At 40.9% G+C, this 23,622-nt stretch overlaps 1 protein-coding gene across 1 annotated transcript in view; it reads right to left on the bottom strand.

The window, feature by feature from the left end:
* Positions 1 to 8,015, bottom strand: part of LOC121545493 (DALR anticodon-binding domain-containing protein 3) — a 32,926-nt gene extending 24,911 nt beyond the window's left edge. Inside the window, exons 1-5 of the mRNA XM_041856054.2 lie at positions 7,119 to 8,015; positions 6,208 to 6,512; positions 5,723 to 6,027; positions 3,947 to 4,005; positions 3,706 to 3,807 (exon numbers count right to left, since the gene is read on the bottom strand). Of these exons, the coding sequence (XP_041711988.1) occupies positions 3,706 to 3,807; positions 3,947 to 4,005; positions 5,723 to 6,027; positions 6,208 to 6,512; positions 7,119 to 7,352 (1,005 nt within the window). The 5' untranslated portion in view covers positions 7,353 to 8,015. The remainder of the gene's footprint in view (positions 1 to 3,705; positions 3,808 to 3,946; positions 4,006 to 5,722; positions 6,028 to 6,207; positions 6,513 to 7,118) is intronic.
* Between the last annotated feature and the right edge of the window lie 15,607 nt (positions 8,016 to 23,622).

The raw sequence follows: 23,622 nt of genomic DNA, 5'->3' as shown, positions 1-23,622 counted from the left end.
AGCAATCTATTGACAGGACAGGCACCTGTCAGTCACAAAGTGAGTGATGACAGGGAAACACTGCTGGTTTGACAGTCTACCGTCTGTCCCGCCTCTCGGTACCTGGGTGTGTGTGTTGTGTGAGCTGTAGTTGTAGTCAAATTTTTACACCGAGCGCATTCATTTGCACGTCCCATATAATGTGGTAACGATGAGTCGAAATCCACCTAGCCTATTGTTTTCTGGCACATTCATTTATTATCTTTCGCGTGCAGTGTCCGATATTAATGATGGCCCGCAGGGGCCAGTAAAAACGTGGCTCTCGTCAGTCACTGGCCCGATAGGATATTACATTTTACATTTTAGTCATTTAGCAGACGCTCTTATCCAGAGCGACTTACAGTTTTAGTGAATACATATATTATTTTTTTTATACTGGCCCCCCGTGGGAAACGAACCCACAACCCTGGCGTTGCAAACGCCATGCTCTATCAACTGAGCTACATCCCTGCCGGCCATTCCCTCCCCTACCCTGGATGACGCTGGGCCAATTGTGCGCCGCCCATGAGTCTCCCGGTCCCGGCCGGCTGCGACAGAGCCTGGATTCGAACCAGGATCTCTAGTGGCACAGTTAGCACTGCGATGCAGTGCCTTAGACCACTGCGCCACTCAGGAGGCGATGACTCATGTACTGCTCAAGAAGTGGTGACCCGCGGGACCATGGTGTTGCTTGAATGAACTGCCAATCATATTGCTCAAATACAAATGGCATGACATTTACACGTGTAGTCTTCAATGGTAGACTGCGACAGAGCAGGCACATTTTGAACTGGAATTCAAACATTTTGCACAATTTGGCACAGTGCATTATTTATGACCGTTTTATAACCGTAGCATCTGTGTGCTTCGAGGGGTGAGCTTCCTGTTTGAAGGTTGCTCTGCCCCCTCTATAATGTCACACCAATGAAGTGATGAGACTTTTATCATGTGTTTTCTCCGCAAGGGCTTAGTAACAACAGGTTTGATTTTCTCTTCTCAGATCAAGAATTAAACGTCTAAGGATTAAGCTGTCCCAGTTTATATAATGTCCCACTTTTCTGAATTCACCCTATTGACAATATTAAAGGTAAGTGGGCTACTCTGTTTATTTTTGCCAGGCAAAACAGAAGGAAATTCAACAAGCAATTTCTGGTCACTAAACTGTATGTGTGCCTGCTTTTGCTCACCAATTCTGATGACTGGTCATTGGTCAACAGTCAAGTCAAGACGTGCAACCTTTTTTTCTGAAGAACAAATTAGATTTTTTTAAACAAAAATGTTGTGCAATGCCGTAGACCTATGTTAGTGACCAGATCGAATAAGCAAAAGGCATAAATATAAAATACAAATGGTAGGCTATATGTAGACTATTAAAATATGTAGACAACTATTTTTCCCCATTCAGTTTCACACTCGCTACCCCCCAAAACCTTTTCACTGCGCTAGCTCACCCGACCTGTGTTGATTGACAGTTTGCTGGTCCAATCAGAGGTCAGAGTGTGCGTTTCACTAGCCAATCAGTATTTTTGCAAGTGCGATACTGTCTGCATTCCAAACACGTAAAAGACACACCCTCTCCCCTCAGCCCTCAAACTAAGTAAACACTTCTGATGACATATCATGAGGTATGATGAGTTGACACTTGCAGGGCAAGGGAAGAATGAAGGAATTTTAAATGGACCGCCTTTGCCCGGAAATGTGTCACTCGTTCGTCCCACGGTTGTTTCAGTCATCATGGAACCACCGGTAGCTGTTGTGTGTGCTTTATATGCGCTACAGTCAATTATGATTGCATTTCATATCTTGGCTAGAAGACAACGCATCCGCATCATCGAATGCAAGTCATCCAACGATATCAGGTAAATCGAAAATTACAATGTATAAGTGTGATATCAGGGAAAGTTGTATGCGCTAGCTAACGTTTCCAAAAGCTAACCAAACAAAAACATAATTACTTTTACGATACGTGTTTGTGCCGTCATGTGCATTAGTAGCACAATTTCTAACTTATTTACATTCGTTTTTACTTACACTTGTATGTTGACTTCTCCATACTGATGTTGGTTTAACGTTTTGGCTGAGTTTTCTTAGTGGATGTACAATCATCGCAAATTGAATTATGGCGCGTTTCAGGCCCCGGAGTGAACAGAATCGCAAACTCGATCACAAACTCGAGGGGCTTACGTTGCCAACTTCCCTTGCTTGGCTAATCGTTTGGACCGACGGCAAAGATGGCCGCCTGGATTCCCCCAAGGGCATAAGGCGAGGGTAAGTGAAGGAGGGTGTGTCTTTTATGTGTTTGAAATGCAGCCAGTCTCTGGCTGCGTGGAGAGTAATCCACGGAGACTCTGTCCCACAAAATGAGTGACTGCCATTTCAGAAAGGTTTGAAAAAATGTTTTCCATGATGGAAATTTCATTTATTATCACTGCTTTGATAAGAACAACAAATATTTCACAAGTGTTTTAGAAGGATACAAACTGTTGTCACAGTGAGGCCTGATCACACTTTATTTTCATTCTGCTTGGAATTATTCAATTGGAATTATTCAAATCTCCATATTAAGAGGTGGCCTTGTTCTGTCTGTATCTGACAATATTTGTATGCATTATTGTCAAATTGTGAATGAAGAGACTGATGATGAACAACACAGCGTGGAATTGACACAGAGGCAGGGAAAACAGAGCACACGCTTATTTTGTATTTTTACCAAAAAGCAACTTCCTGAAAATCCTCCCACAGAGTCACATGCAGGTCCATCCATTTCTCAAGTGAGCATTCGCAAGACAAAAGTATGTTTGGGAAAAATATATTATATTTCAATTGTATTCTGTTATATTCTTACTATATAGAGTATCCTGAGTGTACAAAACATTAAGAACACCTTCCTAATATTCAGTTGCATCACCCATTTTGCCCTCAGAACATCCTCAATTTGTCGGGGCATGGACTCTACAAGGTGTCTAAAGCATTCCACAGGGATGCTGTCCCATGTTGACTCCAATGATTCCCACAGTTGTGTCAAGTTGGCTGAATGTCCTTTGGGTGGTGAACCATTCTTGATATACACGGGAAACTGTTGAGCTTGAAAAACCCAGCAGTGTTGCAGTTCTTGACACAAACCCCGTTCAAAGGAACTTAAATCTTTTGTCTTGCCCATGGTCCCTCTGAATGGCACACATACACAATCCATGTCTCAAGGCTTAAAAATCCTTCAATTTAATAATGTATCCTCTACATTATTAAATTGGTGACCAACATGCCTTGTTGGCAAGCGGAATTGGATGGTGTTTGTAATATAAGGAGTAACATAGCGCATTACTTTGCACAGAAAGTAGTATTGTAATGTAACGCGTTACCTTGATTGAAAGTAACGAGTAATATGTAATATTTTACAAGTAACGAATTCTAGCACTGCTCATATGTGGTTGTAGCCAGGATAGGTTTATAAACTGTTTTTGGATAAAAATCTGAGTAAATTTGGAGCAACATAAAGCAATATTGTCAATACCATCAGATGTTGTTATAGTTTTACTCGGTAGGTAGGCATCGGCTGATCCTCAAGAGTAAGTACTTCGTACTTAAATTGGTCAGCAAAAATAAATATTGGTGCGCCTCTACTGGTTAGTATGGGGAGGTACAGATCGTCACTATGTGGTAGTTAATGCATTGTTGTGTCAAACAAACCTGTGTCACTGTTGCACCGCTGGCTCTCCACAGCATTGCTATCTGCTGCTGACGGAACTCATCCTGACAGGAAGTGACATGTACTGCGGTTGCCGTGGATACCTAGGTCAATAAGAGATGTGATAACAAACATGAGACCCTATACTGTTTAGTACTGTATGAACAAAACAACATAGTAGCTATAGTAGTACACGGCTGTAGCTTGATGTTTAACGTTTTTGGGGAAGGAAATGTGACTCACAGTGCAGCCTGCAGTAGCCCTGTCCAGTTGGGCCAGATGAGACACACTGTCCCTTTGCACTGAGGACAAATCAACAGGATTGTGTGTTACAGACAGTTCCTATAAACTGTTAATCTTTGTAGGTTTTATTTACCTAAACTACATTACAGTAAGTTTCATATCTAAAAAAGTGTCCTATAGGCCTAGCTCCTTGTGAAAGAAATCAATTTTATTGACCAATTTGACCATACCATTTGCCAATGTATTCGGAAAGTATATTGACACCTTCCCTTTTTCCACATTTTGTTACTTTACAGCCTTATTCTAAAATTGATGAAATTATTTTCCCCCCTCATCAATCTACACACAATACCCCATAATCCAAAGTGAAAACAGGTTTGTAGAAACTTTCCAAAAAACAACAAATCAAAATAAATAAATACCTTATTTACATAAGTATTCAGACCCTTTGCTATGAGACTCGAAATTGAGCTCAGGTGCATCCTGTTTCCATTGATCATCCTTGAGATGTTTCTATAACTTCATTTGAGTCCACTTGTGGTAAATTCAATTGATTGGACATGATTTGGAAAGGCACACACCTGTCTATATAAGGTCCCACAGTTGACAGTGCACGTCAGAGCAAAAACCAAGCCATGAGGTCGAAGGAAATGTCCATAGAGCTCCGAGACAGGATTGTGTCGAAGCACAGATCTGTGGAAGGGTACCAAATCATGTATGCAGCATTGAAGGTCCCCAAGAACAAAGTGGCCTCAATCATTCTTAAATGGAAGACGTTTGGAACCACCAAGACTCTTCCTAGAGCTGGCCGCCCCCCTTAAACTGAGCAATCGCGTGTAGGGCCTTGGTCTGGGAGGTGACCAAGAACCTGATGGTCACTGACAGAGCTCCACAGTTCCTCTGTGGAGATGGGAGAACCTTCCAGAAGGACAACCATCTCTGCAGCACTCCAAGATTGAACTCTTTGGTCTGAATGCCAAGTGTCACATCTGGAGGAAACCTGACACCATTCCTAAGGTGAAGCATGGTGGTGGCAGCATCGTTTTGTGGGGATGTTTTTCAGCGGCAGGGACTGGGAGACTAGTCAGGATCGAGGGAAAGATGAACGGAGCAAAGTACAGAGAGATCCTTGATGAAAACCTGCTCTAGAGCGCTCAGGACCTCAGACTGGGGCGAAGGTTCACCTTCCAACAGGACAACAACCCTAAGCACACAGCCAAGACAATGCAGGAGTGGCTTTGGGACAAGTCTCTGAATGTCCTTGAGTGGCCCAGCCAGAAGCCCGGACTTGAACCTGATCGAACATCTCTGGAGAGACCTGAAAATAGCTGTGCAGCGACACTCTCCATCCAACCTGACAGAGCTTGAGAGGATCTGCAGAGAAGAATGGGAGTAACTCCCCAAATACAGGTGTGCCAAGCTTGTAGCAACATACCAAAGAAGCTTTGAGGCTGTAATCGCTGCCAAAGGTGCTTCAACAAAGTACTGAGTAAAGGGTCTGAATACTTATGTAAATGTGATATTTCAGTTATTTATTTTTAATACATTTGCAAAAAATAAAATAAAAAAATGTTTTTGCTTTGTCATTATGGGGTATTGTGTGTAGATTGAGGGGGAAAAAATAATGTAATCCTCTTTAGAATAAGGCTGTAACGTAACAAAATGTGGAAAAAGTAAAGGGGTCTGAATATTTTCCGGATGCACTGTATGTGTTATTCATATGTTAACACATTTACAACCAATCCCCAGGTTAAAGGTCAATGTTGTTTGTCTCACCTGTACAGGTGCCCAGGCTGGGGTCATCCCCTGGCAGCTGCTCCTTCTGAAACACCCTCTTCAAGTTCACCCTGAGCATCCCCTCTTTATCTTCATCCATATTCATTCCTTCACTCCCTCTTCTTCCTCCATCTGTCTCCTCTTTTTCTCTGTATGGGGAATTCTGTAAAGCCTCCAACATTTTCTCCTCCCTCTCATCATTGGTCCAGCTGACGGGCACTGTGGGCCAATCGATGCCAAGCAATCGGAGGAAGACAATGATGTCACTTTCCTCTGGTAGCACAGGGCAGCAGGACACAGTAAACCTGAGAGAAACAGTGATGCAACTGACACTGACATATTTTGATATAGTGATAATGCAACAGCCTATGTCTACGCAGTCTAACACATATTTATGTGCACTGAACATACACAACACAGCATATACATACATACTGGACAATGACATTATGCCAGACTAGTAATTAAGCCATCTCCTAACTCACCCCTGTCTCCTCAGTAGTGCCCCTAAGTGGTCAGTCAGCAGCACAGTGCGTAGTTGCCCCAACGTGAGGGTGTCAGGGGACGGTAAATTGGGTTTGGGGTGCAGGGCGGGGCAGTTGAGCACCACACACCCCTGTCTCTGGCTAGGAGGCTTCAGGTACACTGACGCTCCACTCAGGACCTTCTGAAACGCAGCAGTCCGGTCGACCCGCACCCTCAGCCCCTCTCCCATGAGTTCCCCCCCAGCCACAGGAAGAACCCCTGTCCCTCTCAGGGACTGCACTCTACCCATCACTGCTGGGGGAACCTACACACAAACACATCGCACTTACATGCTGTCCATGCATTCAGACAGTTTTCTAACATGCAAAGACATATGCACTATCAATCACACAGTCAAAGACTATTGCAGTAGTAGCCTTCTGCCTGCAATGGTATAGGCTTAATTTGCCTCCTGCAGGACTGTGTGGTGTTGTATTGACAGATGCCATTCAAAAACGAGACCCATGACATGTGGAAACACGGTGGCACATTTTGCTGTGTGACCCACATTGTATTTGCTAGTCAGGGGTTAATAATTATTGCCCCAAGGTTTAAATGTTATGTCGATGATGGCAATGTCAAGTCTCAAATATGAAAATGTATGTATTCAATTTCGTTCACAATCATAAAGTGGAAGTTGTTGATGACAGTTTGGGGTAAAATTAGCCTCCACATATCTCTCGAGAGTTGAACATATCAAAGAGAAAAGCGCGTGCTGTCAACGGTGTGTGTCTGTCTGTCAACCAATGCGTTACAACCAGTGCACCAACTGCAAACAATTCAAAGGCAAAATACAATGGGGTTATACGAGAATGAAATAAGAAGAAGCAAGCTAGTTAGCTAACTGTTAATCTAACGTTAACAGACCGACCTGTCCGTCTGCATAAAGCGTATTCAGCACCGTGGTGGGTGACAAGAAGTCCCTGTTTCGGAGATTCTTAGCGCTGCTTTCTTTGAACCAAAGCTTCTCTGGCTCACTCGAGATTCTGTCCCCGCTACCCAGACCATTAGCATCGGGAACATTTTCAGGATCTCCCCGAAGAGCGGAGCCCAGAGCTTGGACGGTATGGGTGATCCGAAATGGCGTCTCCTCAATGTTCTCCATCACTAACTCACAACCTGGTCATCACTCTAACTGGGCTAAACGGGATCTTAGTAATTTCTGCTTTATGACAGCTAGTTTCAATTACACAAACATGCTCCAGTTAGTCCATCGATCTCGTATTGGCTGTAGATGACTGCGTAATAATCACAATGCGGAACTGTAGAGTGCAAATGTTGTTTCCCCGAATCCCGTTTACTTGTGAAGCACGGCAAAAGCAGGAGTTTAGGGCGCCATCTTATGTGTGGCAGGGTTGCCTGTTCAGCACAATGTACTCAGTTTCTGCACTAAACTATGTTGAATATTTGCTTAATGAAAATGACAACACCCTTCAGCCCAGCGTCCCACATAGTTCTTGACTTGATTTCTCTCGTGAATTATTTGATTTCTCTCCAGAGAAATGGCTTGTTGGGCTCACAAAAAAAAAATATATATATTAAAAAACAACATTTCGGTTAATCGCTCAGCACTAACACACACAAACATTAATTGCCTAAACCATCAGTCTTCCCTGTCTGTTGTTCCATACCTATGCTGAGGGAGTATGTATGTCTGTCTGTCTATCAATCAGTACTGATAGTGTTTTTGTGTAATCGGATGCCTCCCATATCCTTCTGAAATGAACTGACATGAATAAAGGTGAATAAGTCAAATAAAAAAAGCTTTTTTTGTTATTGTGGTGATTTGAGTGGTCATTTATCAAGTGTAGAGAAACAGGAAACACACCTGGGTTCAAATATATGTGTATTTATAATTTAAATATTTATCCTCAAATAATGTGGCCGAAAAATTGAAATGATTGGAACCAAGACTTGCTTAAAAAGTGTCACGTATACGCAAGGAGTCAGGAAGCAGGTGCAGAAGGAGAGTTTAATAACAATGATGCAAGGCAAATGAACAAAACGGGATGCGTACTGAACATGAAAACAAACCAATACTGCCTGATGACTGAGGCTACTGAGGGCTAAATAAAGGGAAGGTAATCAAGGTGATGATGAAGTCCAGGTGTGCGTAATGATGGGGAGCAGGTGTGCGTAATAATTGTTAATGCCAGGGCCGGTGGTTAGTAGACCGGCGACATCGAGCGCTGGAGAGAGGGAGCGGGAGTTAGTATGACAAAAATAACTGATATTGGCACAAGATGGAGTGTTGGAACATAACGAGTATAAACTACTGTATAGAATGTATTATACAAGAGACAAAATTCACAAATTCTACAGCACAACGGCAGAGTCATGTCTTAAGTGTAAACTAACTCAATAATTCATGCCTTCTGGGAGTGCTATAAAGTCCTAAAGTTATTGGCAGAGTTAGAAAGCTGGCTGTCAGAAGTTTTGCAATGCAAGTTTACTTTTAAATCTGTCTCTGCATATTTCAAGACATAGCATATGTGGGTGCGGTGAGAAACCCAATGGGTTGGTCAATATTATTTTTGTCGCTTACACTGAGTGTAAAAAACATTAGGAACACCTTTTAATATTGAGTTGCACCCTCTTTTGCCCTCAGAACAGCCTCAATTTGTCGGGGCATGGACTCTACAAGGTGTCAAAAGCGTTCCACTGGGATGCTGGCCCATGTTGACTCCAATGCTTCCCACAGTTGTGTCAAGTTGGCTGGATGGCCTTTGGGTGGTGGACATTCTTGATACACACGGGAAACTGTTGAACGTGAAAAAACCCAGCAGCGTTGCAGTTCTTGACACACTCAAACCGGTGCGCCTGGCACCTACTACCAAACCCTGTATAAAGGCACTTAAATATTTTGTCTTTCCCATTCACCCTCTGAATGGCACACATACATAATCTATGTCTCAAGGCTTAAAAATCCTTTAACCTGTCTCCTGCCCTTCATCTACACTGAATGAAGTGGATTTAACAATTGACATCAATCAATATGGGATCATAGCTTTCACCTGGTCAGTGTATGCCATGGAAAGAGCTGGTGTTCCTGTTTTGTACACTCAGTGTATATTGAAGAAGCTATTACTTAAATACTGGAAGTCAAAGGATACTCTATAACGATAAGAGAATGTCAGAATTAAATGATTTATAATTTAAATATTGAAAAAATAATCTGGCTACAGACAGAAACAACATAACACAATTTTGAAGTCATATGGGGCAGAGTCTTACAAGCACTAGAAACAACATTGGGTGTGGATATGGTGGGAACATGTGGGATGTCATTAATGTTTGTGGAAATCTATGTACATTTTAAGTTTTTGTCTATGTTTTTGTTTATTGTAAAAAATATATATACAGTACCAGTCAAAAGTTTGGACACACCTACTCATTCAATGGTTTTTCTTTACTTTTACTATTTTTTACATTGTAGAATAATAGTGAAGACAACAAAACTATGAAATAACACATATGGGATCATGTAGTAAACAAAAAAAGTGTTAAACAAATAAAAATATATTTTATATTTGAGATTCTTCAAATAGCCACCCTTTGCCTTGATGACAGCTTTGCACACTCTTGGCATTCTCTCAACCATCTTCACCTGGAATGCTTTTCCAACAGTCTTGAAGGAGTTCCCACATATGCGGAGCACTTGTTGGCTGCTTTTCCTGGAGGTGTGTTGGGTCATTGTCCTGTTGAAAAACAAATGATAGTCCCACATAGCCCAAACCAGATGGGATGGCGTATCGCTGCAGAATGCTGTGGTAGCCATGCTGGTTAAGTGTGCCTTGAATTCTAAATAAATCACAGACAGCACCCCCACACCATAACACCTCCTCCTCCATGCTTTACGGTGGGAAATACACATGCAGAGATCATCCGTTCACCCACACCGCGTCTCACAAAGACAAAGACAAAAATCTCAAATTTGGACTCCAGACCAAAGGACACATTTCCACCGGTCTAATGTCCATTGCTTGTGTTTCTTGGCCCAAGCAGGTCTCTTCTTCTTATTGGTGTCCTTTAGTAGTGGTTTCTTTGCAGCAATGAAGGCCTGATTCACACAGTCCCCTCTGAACAGTTGATGTTGAGATGTGTCTGTTACTTGAACTCTGTGAAGCATTTATTTGGGCTGCAATTTCTGAGGCTGGAACTTATCATCTGCAGCAGAGGTAACTCTGGGTTTTCCATTCCTGTGATGGTCCTCGAGAGCCAGTTTCATCATAGCGCTTGATGGTTTTTGCGACTGCACTTGAATAAACTTCTCAAAGTTCTTGAAATGTTCTGTATTGACTGACCTTCATGTCTTAAAGTAATGATGGACTGTTGTTTCTCTTTGCTTATTTGAGCTGTTCTTGCCATAATATGGACTTTTACCAAATAGGGCTATCCTCTGTATACCCCCCCTACCTTGTCACAACACAACTGATTGGCTCAAAAGCATTAAGAAGGAAAGAAATTCCACAAATTAACTTTTAACAAGGCATACCTGTTAATTGAAATGCATTCCAGGTGACTACCTCATGAAGCTGGTTGAGAGAATGCCAAGAGTGTGCAAAGCTGTCATCAAGGCAAAGGGTGGCTATTTGAAGAATCTCAAATATAAAAATATATTTTCATTTGTTTAACACATTTTTGGTTACTACATGATTCCATACGTGTTATTTCATAGTTTTGATGTCTTCACTATTATTCAACAATGTAGAAAATAGTTTTAAAAAATAAAGAAAATGTATTATTATCCAACTCTGAATTCCAAGTCGGGAACTCTGGCCTCTTTCTAGAGCTTTCTAGAGCTCCGACCTGAAGATCACTGACATCAAGAGCATGACTTCCCAGTTGTCTTGAAAGCACCATAAGTCCAGAGAATGCCAGACTTTGAAAACAAAGTTTAATGACAAATTTGCCCACAAGAAGGACCGCCGCGCCAGCCTCCTGTTCAAGTGAACACAGCACAATGGTGGGTCCAAAAATGTATTGTATGCTGCTGCATAAATGATGTAATATGCAAGGGAGTATGTATACTGTAGCTAAGAAAGTAATACTAAGTGTATGCTGTGTAGTAAGCTGTTAATAGCCCTGTGCCTCACCCTAATAATTTGGCCCTTTTCCCCCTCATAACTTAGCCTACTGTTCTGACTTGGTGGTGCACATGTAGCCTATAGCCTGTTTTAGAGAAATGTAATCATTGAATATTGTAAGAGCTTTCATTGTCTGCTTATATGCCCCCTTTATTTATCCTACGGTTCTGACTTGGTGTACAGGAAGAATACTGTATGAACGGCCCGTGTTCTGAATTCTGTCGCTGTACATTTCAAAAGTGCTGAACAAATAGTTATATTGACTTCGTCCGTTTTAGCTCGCTCATTAATGTCTTAATCGAAATTACTGATTGCCTCTTATCCGCGCATCGTTCCCTTATGCCATAGTTTGTACATCTCAATTGTCAGTAGAAGCCACATTTGTTTAAGCAAGTCATCCATATCAGTCTTTTTTTTTAAAGGCAGTAAATGAGGCTGAATGAACTGTTTCGCTGCCAGACAAGGCTCTGCTGATAGCCAGGTGTAGAGGTGGTAAGGATTCACTCCATGGTGCTGAAAAGAATGCTCTGCTGTTGGGACAGCTTTAGGCCCTAACAGTTTGTGGGCACCGTTTGTCATCTTTATAGTGCAATTAATGTATTGTTCAGTGTTGTGTTGTTTATATTTATAATACATAGCGTAAATAAATAGTGTTGTATTTAATTCTGTGATTTAGGGTTTATAACCAATCTGTCTGGTACACATCTTGATTGTACAGTACCATGAAGAAGAGGACAGTGAGGTCTCTGGGGGGGATCAGCTACACCTCCAAATCCTCCGGACTTTCCAGACACCTCACCGCACAACGCACCAGTGGACACACGTGCACACCTGTCCCACCAATCAGACAGACAGGTGTCTTCAATTAGCAACTCCATAAGGCTGAAGAAGGATTCATCCCATTTACAATGAGCCTTGACTACTGTAACAGAGCTATTTAGTGGCTTTGCTGGCATGCATCAAAAAAATAAAATAATTGAGTTTACCCCACCAAGATTTACATGCTAAATTCGCCACTGATTCAGATATCTATCTGAATTCATTCTCATTCTTCATACCAAAACATTTTTGGTATAGAAACTCATGTGGTCAATTTGTTCCAATGACAAGTCATGATAAATAATTATGTTCTTATGGTGGTTGCCAGGAACACAGGGCTAGTTCTGGCTCAATGGACCACATGCCTACAGTTATGCTTGTTTGGATAGTAGCCTACAGATATTCATTACATTTACATTTTAGTCATTTAGCAGATGCTCTTATCCAGAGCGACTTACAGTTAGTGAGTGCATACATTATATTATTTTTTAATTTTTTTCATACTGGCCCCCTGTGGGAATCGAACACACAAACCTGGCGTTGCAAACGCCATGCTCTACCAACTGAGCTACATCCCTGCCGGCCATTCCCTCCCATACCCTGGACGACGCTGGGCCAATTGTGCGCCGCCCCATGGGTCTCCCAGCCGCGGCCAGCTACGACAGAGCCTGGATTTGAACCAGGATCTCTAGTGGCACAGCTAGCACTGTGATGCAGTGCCTTAGACCACTGCGCCACTCGGGAGATCTGAAGTCTCAGTATAGTCTTACTAAGTGGAATAAGGAGTTGAACATTTTAACTATGCCTGGTAAGTATGTAAGAACTAACTGTAATGTAAACTGGCTCTGTAATGTAAACTGAATAAGACAATTGGACAGCACAAACATATCCATGGACATATGACATGGTATAGTAAATTATCTTTAGTGTTCCCAGACAATATAAAAAAGGGATACTGTGAATAAAATCCAGTTATATTTTAATTCAGAACAACAATTCAGAAATAATAGCCTGACGATAAATCACTACATACATCAGCTAAAAGAAATAGCATAAGCTGCTCATGTCCTATATAGAAGCTGGTGTCATTCTTTGCTGACACGAAATTCCCGGTGGCTTATAGTGTTTGTCAATCCGGGAGAAAACGTGTCATTGAAGAACATCACCAATTAGTTCTTGAAGTGTCAACTTGAACCACATCACACTAAAATACACTCATTGACTCAAGTACACCAGGAAGTATGTTTCTCTCTCTGACAGCTTTACAAACGGTCAGACTGTTGGATGTTGCGAAACGGGATGGAAACGGAGCCCACATCCAGCTGCTTTTCAAAGACACAGCTGCATTATGGGTTCCGTTACCACCCTACCCGCCAACATCACTTCTGAGTAGCCCATTCACAATTTAAACTAATATAATTTAAACTCAGGTTAACTTTCTGTACTGAATTTAGCTGCCTTCTTGGGGTGGGAAAAATACTTTGGTCTATCCTGTTCCATTCATATCTTGAAGTCTTGAAAAACCTGTTTCATATCTGTAGAGAGAGGGAGAGAGAGTGTGAGAGAGAGTGTGAGAGAGAGAGTGTGAGAGAGAGAGAGAGAGAGAGAGAGAGAGAGAGAGAGAGAACAGGAGGTCACAGTGCATTGGAGGAAGAGCAGATAAAGAGAATGATAAAAGCAAAGAGTTCTGGGAGAGATAAAAAGAAAAGATAGGATGGCTGTGTAACTTAATTTCTTAAGTCATTTTACTTTAAATCTCACATAGGCTCTGCTATCTTCAAAACTACTGAAATAAACCCAGAGAATAGTTAAAAGAGAGAGAGAGAGAGAGTGAGAGAGAGAGAGAGAGACTAATAATGAATCCTCAGAAGCAAACAGACACACTCACTTATTCATTGAAGTCTACTACTCTTCAGGTGCGAAGGGAAAGCAAGTGTCTCTGATCAATAGAAGAAGTGAACGCAAACAGAAAGTAACAGAAAAAGGAATACTTTGTGTAAATCAAAACAAGAGAGAACGCAAGTTTTTAAAGGAAGATAAATGAATAGCGAGAAAGGGTTGAATGAGGACAGCCATCCAAAGTGAAAGTACAGACAAAGAAAAGACATGAAGTCCCATTTCTGAAAAGAAAGTTACCGTATATGCTAGTCTCAGGTCACCATCATCTTGGTCCCACTCTCCTGTCACCCTCCAGCGTCTGAACGTCTGTGTATGTGTTGCTCTATTTATGAGTCTTCACTTCCTCCTAAATACACAAAAAATCAATTTCACTTTCACTTCTGCAGAGCAACTGACCACAACTCCTCCTTCGCTCCATCCCTCCCTCCCTTTCCTTGTCACAACACTTTACTACTGTACCACTACCACCTGCCATTTTCAAGTGATTTATACAGTTGATATACACTATATATACAGTGGGGAGAACAATTATTTGATACACTGCCGATTTTGCAGGTTTTCCTACTTACAAAGCATGTAGAGGTCTGTAATTTTTATCATAGGTACACATCAACTGTGAGAGAGACAAAAATCCAGAAAATCACATTGTATCATTTTTAATTAATTAATTTGCATTTTATTGCATGACATAAGTATTTGATCACCTACCAACCAGTAAGAATTCCGGCTCTCACAGACCTGTTAGTTTTTCTTTAAGAAGCCCTCCTGTTCTCCACTCATTACCTGTATTAACTGCACCTGTTTGAACTCGTTACCTGTATAAAATACACCTGTCCACACACTCAATCAAACAGACTCCAACCTCTCCACAATGGCCAAGACCAGAGAGCTGTGTAAGGACATCAGGGATAAAATTGTAGATCTGCACAAGGCTGGGATGGTCTACAGGACAATAGGCAAGCAGCTTGGTGAGAAGGCAACAACTGTTGGCGCAATTATTAGAAAATGGAAGAAGTTCAAGATGACGGTCAATCACCCTCGGTCTGGGGCTCCATGCAAGATCTCACCTCGTGGGGCATCAATGATAATGAGGAAGGTGAGGGATCAGCCCAGAACTACACGGCAGGACCTGGTCAATGACCTGAAGAGAGCTGGGACCACAGTCTCAAAGAAAACCATTAGTAACACACTACGCCGTCATGGATTAAAATCCTGCAGTGCACGCAACTTCCCCCTGCTCAAGCCAGCGCATGTCCAGGCCCGTCTGAAGTTTGTCAATGACCATCTGGATGATCCAGAGGAGGAATGGGAGAAGGTCATGTGGTCTGATGAGACAAAAATAGAGCTTTTTGGTCTAAACTCCACTCGCCGTGTTTGGGTCTAAACTCCACTCGCCGTGTTTGGAGGAAGAAGAAGGATGAGTACAACCCCAAGAACACCATCCCAACCGTGAAGCATGGAGGTGGAAACATCATTCTTTGTGGATTCTTTTCTGCAATGGGGACAGGACGACTACACCGTATTGAGGGGAGGATGGATGGGGCCATGTATCGCGAGATCTTGGCCAACAACCTCCTTCCCTCAGTAAGAGCATTGAAGATGGGTCGTGGCTGGGTCTTCCAGCATGACAACGACCCGAAACACACAGCCAGGGCAACTAAGGAGTGGCTCCGTAAGAAGCATCTCAAGGTCCTGGAGTGGCCTAGCCAGTCTCCAGACCTGAACCCAATAGAAAATCTTTGGAGGGAGCTGAAAGTCCGTATTGCCCAGCGACAGCCCCCGAAACCTGAAGGATCTGGAGAAGGTCTGTATGGAGGAGTGGGCCAAAATCCCTGCTGCAGTGTGTGCAAACCTGGTCAAGACCTACAGGAAACGTATGATCTCTGTAATTGCAAACAAAGGTTTCTGTACCAAATATTAAGTTCTGCTTTTCTGATGTATCAAATACTTATGTCATGCAATAAAATGCAAATGAATTACTTAAAAATCATACAATGTGATTTTCTGGATTTTTGTTTTAGATTCCGTCTCTCACAGTTGAAGTGTACCTATGATAAAAATTACAGACCTCTACATGCTTTGTAAGTAGGAAAACCTGCAAAATCGGCAGTGTATCAAATACTTGTTCTCCCCACTGTATATGTTCCAAAAGATACAATACAAATAGCTCTGTTACAGTAGTCAAGGCTCATTGTAAGTTGGATGAATCCTTCTTCAGCCTTATGGAGTTGCTAATTGAAGACACCTGTCTGTCTGATTGGTGGGACAGGTGTGCGCGTGTGTCCACTGGTGCGTTGTGCGGTGAGGTGTCTGGAAAGTCCGGAGGATTTGGAGGTGTAGCTGATCCCCCCCAGAGACCTCACTGTCCTCTTCTTCATGGTACTGTACAATCAAGATGTGTACCAGACAGATTGGTTATAAACCCTAAATCACAGAATTAAATACAACACTATTTATTTACGCTACGTATTATCTTGACTCTGTATGCCCTAAAAACAGTCACAAGGCAATAATTATTTAATTCCGTTTAGAGGTTTTCCATCCCCAACTCTTACCTTAACACAAGGCAATACAACATGGATGACATTTCCTATCAGACCTGGGTTCAAATACTATTTAGGATATTTCAATTACTTTCAAAGACATTTCAGAGTAATTATTTGTATATTTTTTTCTTTGAAAATACAAGTAGTTGATATTGGAATGTATATGGAAACACATTCATTTGTGTTATATACACTACCGGGATGCTGACCTTCTAGGCAGAGTTGCAAAGAAAAAGCCATATCTCAGACTGCCCATCTTAATCTTTTCTTTTTATTGGCCAGTCTAAGATATGGCTTTTTCTTTGCAACTCTGCCTAAAAGATCAGCATCCCGGAGTCGCCTCTTGACTGTTGACTTTGAGACTGGTGTTTTGCAGGTACTATTTAATGAAGCTGACAGTTGAGGACCTGTGAGGCACCTGTTTCTCAAACTAGACACTAATGTATTTGTCCTCTTGCTCAGTTGTGCACTGGGGCCTCCCACTCCTCTTTCTATTGTGGTTAGAACCAGTTTACGCTGTTCTGTGAAGAGAGTAGTACACAGCGTTGTACGAGATCTTCAGTTTCTTGGCAATTTCTTGCGTGGAATAGCCTTCATTTTTCAGAACAAGAATAGACTGACGAGTTTCAGAAGAAAGTTATTTGCTTCTGGCCTGTAATCAAACCCACAACTGCTGATGCTCCAGATCCTCAACTAGTCTCAAGAAGGCCAGTTTTATTGCTTCTTTAAATCAGCACAACAGTTTTCAGCTGTGCGAACATAATTGCAAAAGGGTTTTCTAATGATCAATTAGCCCTTTAAAAAATTATAAACTTGGATTAGCAAACACAACGTTTCATTGGAACACAGGACTGATGGTTGCTGATAATGGGCCTATTTATTTTATTATTTTACCTTTATTTAACTAGGCAAGTCAGTTAAGAACAAATTATTAACTATGTATTTATTCCATAAAAAATCAGCTGTTTCCAGCTATAATAGACATTAACAATGTCTACACTGTATTTCTGATCAATTGGATGTTTTTTTAATGGACAAGAAAATTGCTTTTCTTTAGAAAACAAGGACATTTCTAAGTGACCCCAAACTTTTGAATGGTAGTGTATATACAGTACCAGTCAAAAGTTTGGACTCAACTACTCATTGAAGGGCTTTTCTTTATTTTTTTTTACTATTTTCTACATTGTTGAATAATAGTGAAGACATCAAAACTATGAAATAACACATATGGAATCATGTAGTAACCAAAAATGTGTTAAACAAATGAAAATATATTTTTATATTTGAGATTCTTCAAATAGCCACCCTTTGCCTTGATGACAGCTTTGCACACTCTTGGCATTCTCTCAACCAGCTTCATGAGATAGTCACCTGGAATGCATTTCAATTAACCGGTGTGCTTTGTTAAAAGTTAATTTGTGGAATTTCTTTCCTTCTTAATGCTTTTGAGCCAATCAGTTGTGTTGTGACAAGGTAGGGGGTATACAGAGGATAGCCATAAAAGTCCATATTATGGCAAGAACAGCTCAAATAAGCAAAGAGAAACAACAGTCCATCATTACTTTAAGACATGAAGGTAAGACATTTCAAGTACTTTGAAAGTTTATTCAAGTGCAGTCGCAAAAACCATCAAGCGCTATGATGAAACTGGCTCTCGAGGACCATCACAGGAATGGAAAACCCAGAGTTACCTCTGCTGCAGATGATAAGTTCCAGCCTCAGAAATTGCAGCCCAAATAAATGCTTCACAGAGTTCAAGTAACAGACACATCTCAACATCAACTGTTCAGAGGGGACTGTGTGAATCAGGCCTTCATTGCTGCAAAGAAACCACTACTAAAGGACACCAATAAGAAGAAGAGACCTGCTTGGGCCAAGAAACACAAGCAATGGACATTAGACCGGTGGAAATGTGTCCTTTGGTCTGGAGTCCAAATTTGAGATTTTTGGTTCCAACCTTCGTGTCTTTGTGAGACGCGGTGTGGGTGAACGGATGATCTCTGCATGTGTATTTCCCATCGTAAAGCATGGAGGAGGAGGTGTTATGGTGTGGTGGTGCTTTGCTGGTGACACTGTCTGTGATTTATTTAGAATTCAAGGCACACTTAACCAGCATGGCTACCACAGCATTCTGCAGCGATACGCCATCCCATCTGGTTTGGGCTATGTGGGACTATCATTTGTTTTTCAACAGGACAATGACCCAACACACCTCCAGGCTGTGTAAGGGCTATTTTACCAAGAAGGAGAGTGATGGAGTGCTGCATCAGATGTCCTGGCCTCCACAATCCCCAGACCTCAACCAAATTGAGATGATTTGGGATGAGTCGGACCGCAGAGTGAAGGAAAAGCAGCCAACAAGTGCTCCGCATATGTGGGAACTCCTTCAAGACTGTTGGAAAAGCATTCCAGGTGAAGCTGGTTGAGAGAATGCCAAGAGTGTGCAAAGCTGTCATCAAGGCAAAGGGTGGCTATTTGAAGAATCTCAAATATAAAATAAATTTTGATTTGTTTAACACTTTTTTGTTTACTACATGATCCCATATGTGTTATTTCATAGTTTTGATGTCTTCACTATTATTCTACAATGTAAAAAATAGTAAAAGTAAAGAAAAACCCTTGAATGAGTAGGTGTGTCCAAACTTTTGACTGGTACTGTATATATATTTTTTACAATAAACAAAAACATAAAATGTACATAGATTTCCACAAACATTAATGACATCCCACATGTTCCCACCATATCCACACCCAATGTTGTTTCTAGTGCTTGTAAGACTCTGCCCCATATGACTTCAAAATTGTGTTATGTTGTTTCTGTCTGTATTTTTCAATATTTAAATTATAAATCATTTAATTCTGACATTCTCTTATCGTTATAGAGTATCCTTTGACTTCCAGTATTTAAGTAATAGCTTCTTCAATATACACTGAGTGTACAAAACAGGAACACCAGCTCTTTCCATGGCATACACTGACCAGGTGAAAGCTATGATCCCGTATTGATGTAAATAGTTAAATCCACTTCATTCAGTGTAGATGAAGGGCAGGAGACAGGTTAAATGATTTTTAAGCCTTGAGACATAGATTATGTATGTGTGCCATTCAGAGGGTGAATGGGAAAGACAAAATATTTATAAGTGCCTTTATACAGGGTTTGGTAGTAGGTGCCAGGCGCACCGGTTTGAGTGTGTCAAGAACTGCAACGCTGCTGGGTTTTTTCACGTTCAACAGTTTCCCGTGTGTATCAAGAATGTCCACCACCCAAAGGCCATCCAGCCAACTTGACACAACTGTGGGAAGCATTGGAGTCAACATGGGCCAGCATCCCAGTGGAACGCTTTTGACACCTTGTAGAGTCCATGCCCCGACAAATTGAGGCTGTTCTGAGGGCAAAAGAGGGTGCAACTCAATATTAAAGGTGTTCCTAATGTTTTTTTACACTCAGTGTAAGCGACAAAAATAATATTGACCAACCCATTGGGTTTCTCACCGCACCCACATATGCTATGTCTTGAAATATGCAGAGACAGATTTAAAGGTAAACTTGCATTGCAAAACTTCTGACAGCCAGTTTTCTAACTCTGCCAATAACTTTATGACTTTATAGCACTCCCAGAAGGCATGAATTATTGAGTTAGTTTACACTTAAGACATGACTCTGCCGTTGTGCTGTAGAATTTGTGAATTTTGTCTCTTGTATAATACATTCTATACAGTAGTTTATACTGGATTAAGCGTACATTTTCATTAACTGTAATATCGTTCGTTATGTTCCAACACTCCATCTTGTGCCAATATCAGTTATTTTTGTCATACTAACTCCCGCTCCCTCTCTCCAGCGCTCGATGTCGCCGGTCTACTAACCACCGGCCCTGGCATTAACAATTATTACGCACAACTGCTCCCCATCATTACGCACACCTGGACTTCATCATCACCTTGATTACCTTCCCTTTATTTAGCCCTCCGTAGCCTCAGTCATTAGGCAGTATTGGTTTGTTTTCATGTTCAGTACGCATCCCGTTTTGTTCATTTGCCTTGCATCATTGTTATTAAACTCTCCTTCTGCACCTGCTTCCTGACTCCTTGCGTATACGTGACACTTTTTAAGCAAGTCTTGGTTCCAATCATTTCAATTTTTCGGCCACATTATTTGAGGATAAATATTTAAATTATAAATACACATATTTGAACCCAGGTGTGTTTCCTATATCTCTACACTTGATAAATGACCACTCAAATCACCACAATAACAAAAAAAGCTTTTTTTATTTGACTTATTCACCTTTATTCATGTCAGTTCATTTCAGAAGGATATGGGAGGCATCCGATTACACAAAAACACTATCAGTACTGATTGATAGACAGACAGACATACATACTCCCTCAGCATAGGTATGGAACAACAGACAGGGAAGACTGATGGTTTAGGCAATTAATGTTTGTGTGTGTTAGTGCTGAGCGATTAACCAATTTTTTTTTTTTTTTTTTTTTTTGTGAGCCCAACAAGCCATTTCTCTGGAGAGAAATCAAATCATTCACAAGATAAATCAAGTCAAGAACTATGTGGGACGCTGGGCTGAAGGGTGTTGTCATTTTCATTAAGCAAATATTCAACATAGTTTAGTGCAGAAACTTGGTAATTAACTACAATGATCATAATCCATTGCGCCTGTTCTTTCCGGCTTGGACAGAGATGGATACACTTTTACGCCTGCTACGTTAGGTTAGATACACACAGACGCATAGACTGCATGAGAGAGGAATGTACACACCACCAGTGGTGTGTATTCATGGATGCCAAGGGAAGCTTCCCCCCAAAATAGACAAAAACAATTAAATCATTTTTGATCTTTCGTCTCTCTGTTTCATAATTGGCTTCACACCAATCACATCACATCACATCAAACGTCATTGACAGAAAAAAACTTCAATTGTTGCATCTCGCTGTGTTGTTGTCCTCCGGTGGCTAGCTAGCTAAAATTGGCCCTCATTTAGTCATGGATGGAGATAGGGATTTGGACTTGTGGTTTTACTTAATTCTCCGTATGATTATAACAGTGATTCTGATCAATCCATAAATTCATATATTGTGCCCCTTGCCTGATGTAGTAGGCTAATGTTTAACTAGCTGGCTCATCGTTGCCCATGAAAGGAAGTTAGGCTAGCGAGCATGCATTTTAGCCAGGTAGCCTAGGACAATAAAAACAAAGCATGTACTGTATATGACAGAGCCATAGACCATTTCGGCAACATGAGAGGATGGCATTGCCGTTTCTATACAAGTAGGGTGAATTCACATGTTTTTTCTACTTGCAAGCACACACACACACACAGAAATCAGTACCATGGACAGCCACATCATATTTAGCTTATGTTGATTGGACTAAATAGTTTTTGGCATCTTTTAGTTGTCACTGTATTAGACTAAGCATAGGTGATTTGATGACGTTGAAATGTTAAAGTTTAAATGGTGCTGGAATAGTGGAGGCAGCTCCTGTTTTCTTTGCAACTTGCGGTAACTTTCTGGTGTTCTAAATCAATAGTTGTTTAGTAGTCCGAAAATGTCGGGAACATTAACGTGCTTGATTATATGCTGTATGTCATGTAACTGTTTTATTTTAATTTTTTTAGGGGGTAGATCAGCTTTAATATTGCAGATAGATTGTAACTTCCATCAATGTAATTGTCTGCATCACTTCCAATCCCCCATATGTTGTTTTTTTGCAAATAAGCAATTTTAAAATCTATTTTTCTTTATTACTTTCCGACCCCACCACCCCTCCCCTAATTGGAGTAAACTAGTGAACAACAATGCTCAGGCCTCTACTTCCAGCTTATACATACTATATACATTTTATGGACACAGTCAATTTTACAATAATTATATTTTGTTTGTTTTTATTCCTGAACTTCCTCTACCCTCAGTCTCTCCGATCATTTTCATGATGTCCATCTGGTTTGTCTCTACATGCCATATCCCCCAAACTGTGCTCTTTTTCACAAAGGTTCTCAACCTATATACCTATTATGGACACAGTATGTTTTACATTAGTTATTTTGTTGTTGTTATTAGTCCCAACCTTCAGCTCCATTCAACCCCTCCCATCTATCTCTTAACACCATCCATATTGGATTTCTACTTACCATATTTCTCAACTGTACTGTGATGTTTCACAAAAGTTCTGAACCCTTCTATTCTCATTGTTTCTACAGATTATTTTAATTGAAAATAAACCATTTTGCTAAAAGTATTATTATATTATTGATCGATTGACTATGACTTTTCAGATGACCCAGTAATGCTATCTGCAGGGTTAGCTCCAGGTAAATATTGCAATCCTTCAGCCATTCCTAGACCTGTGACCAAAAACAAGCTACAAATGGACAGTACCAAAACAAATGATCGAATGATTCTGTCTCTTCGCAGCAAAATCTGCAGAGCTGGGAAGAGTGTATCCCCCATATAAATAACATTATATTGGTTGCAAGAATTTTGTATAATAAGTTTGGAATCCGGCGTCGTTTTGCTTATCAGTTCATAAACCATTTGCCATGGAATCGGTACGTCAAAAATCTCTTCCCAACTATTTTTCTATCTATATGGGACGGCTGTCAATCCTTAGGTCCTGAAATGAAACTGGTATACTTTTTTATTTATCACAATTTTCTTTAAACAATGATGGTCTTTAATGCAGGGCTGACAGAGAAGTTCCTTACTTTTCCCCCCTTCCACTTTCCTCGTACATTTTTGCGGTAATGTTGCAATTATTTGGTTGTAATTTGGTTAGAGCAGACATTTCCATATGTTTTTGTTAGCTGCATGTAACCTTTTTTTATTTAAAAAATAATATTTTTTTTATCAATTACTATATTTGAGTTGAATTAGCATGTAACTGTTTGTTACTTGCAATATGCTTTGTGGACTTCACCGGACAGATGTTGCTCTCAGATTTTGTGATGAAACAGGTGTGTTTGAATTTATTCTGCCACTGTGTCTTCTTATTGTCTTGGCCTTATG

Source organism: Coregonus clupeaformis, chromosome 30 (assembly GCF_020615455.1).
Source record: "Coregonus clupeaformis isolate EN_2021a chromosome 30, ASM2061545v1, whole genome shotgun sequence".
Taxonomy (NCBI): domain Eukaryota; kingdom Metazoa; phylum Chordata; class Actinopteri; order Salmoniformes; family Salmonidae; genus Coregonus; species Coregonus clupeaformis.
Note: the sequence above shows the minus strand (reverse complement) of the source record. Positions and strands in the feature narration are given on the sequence as shown.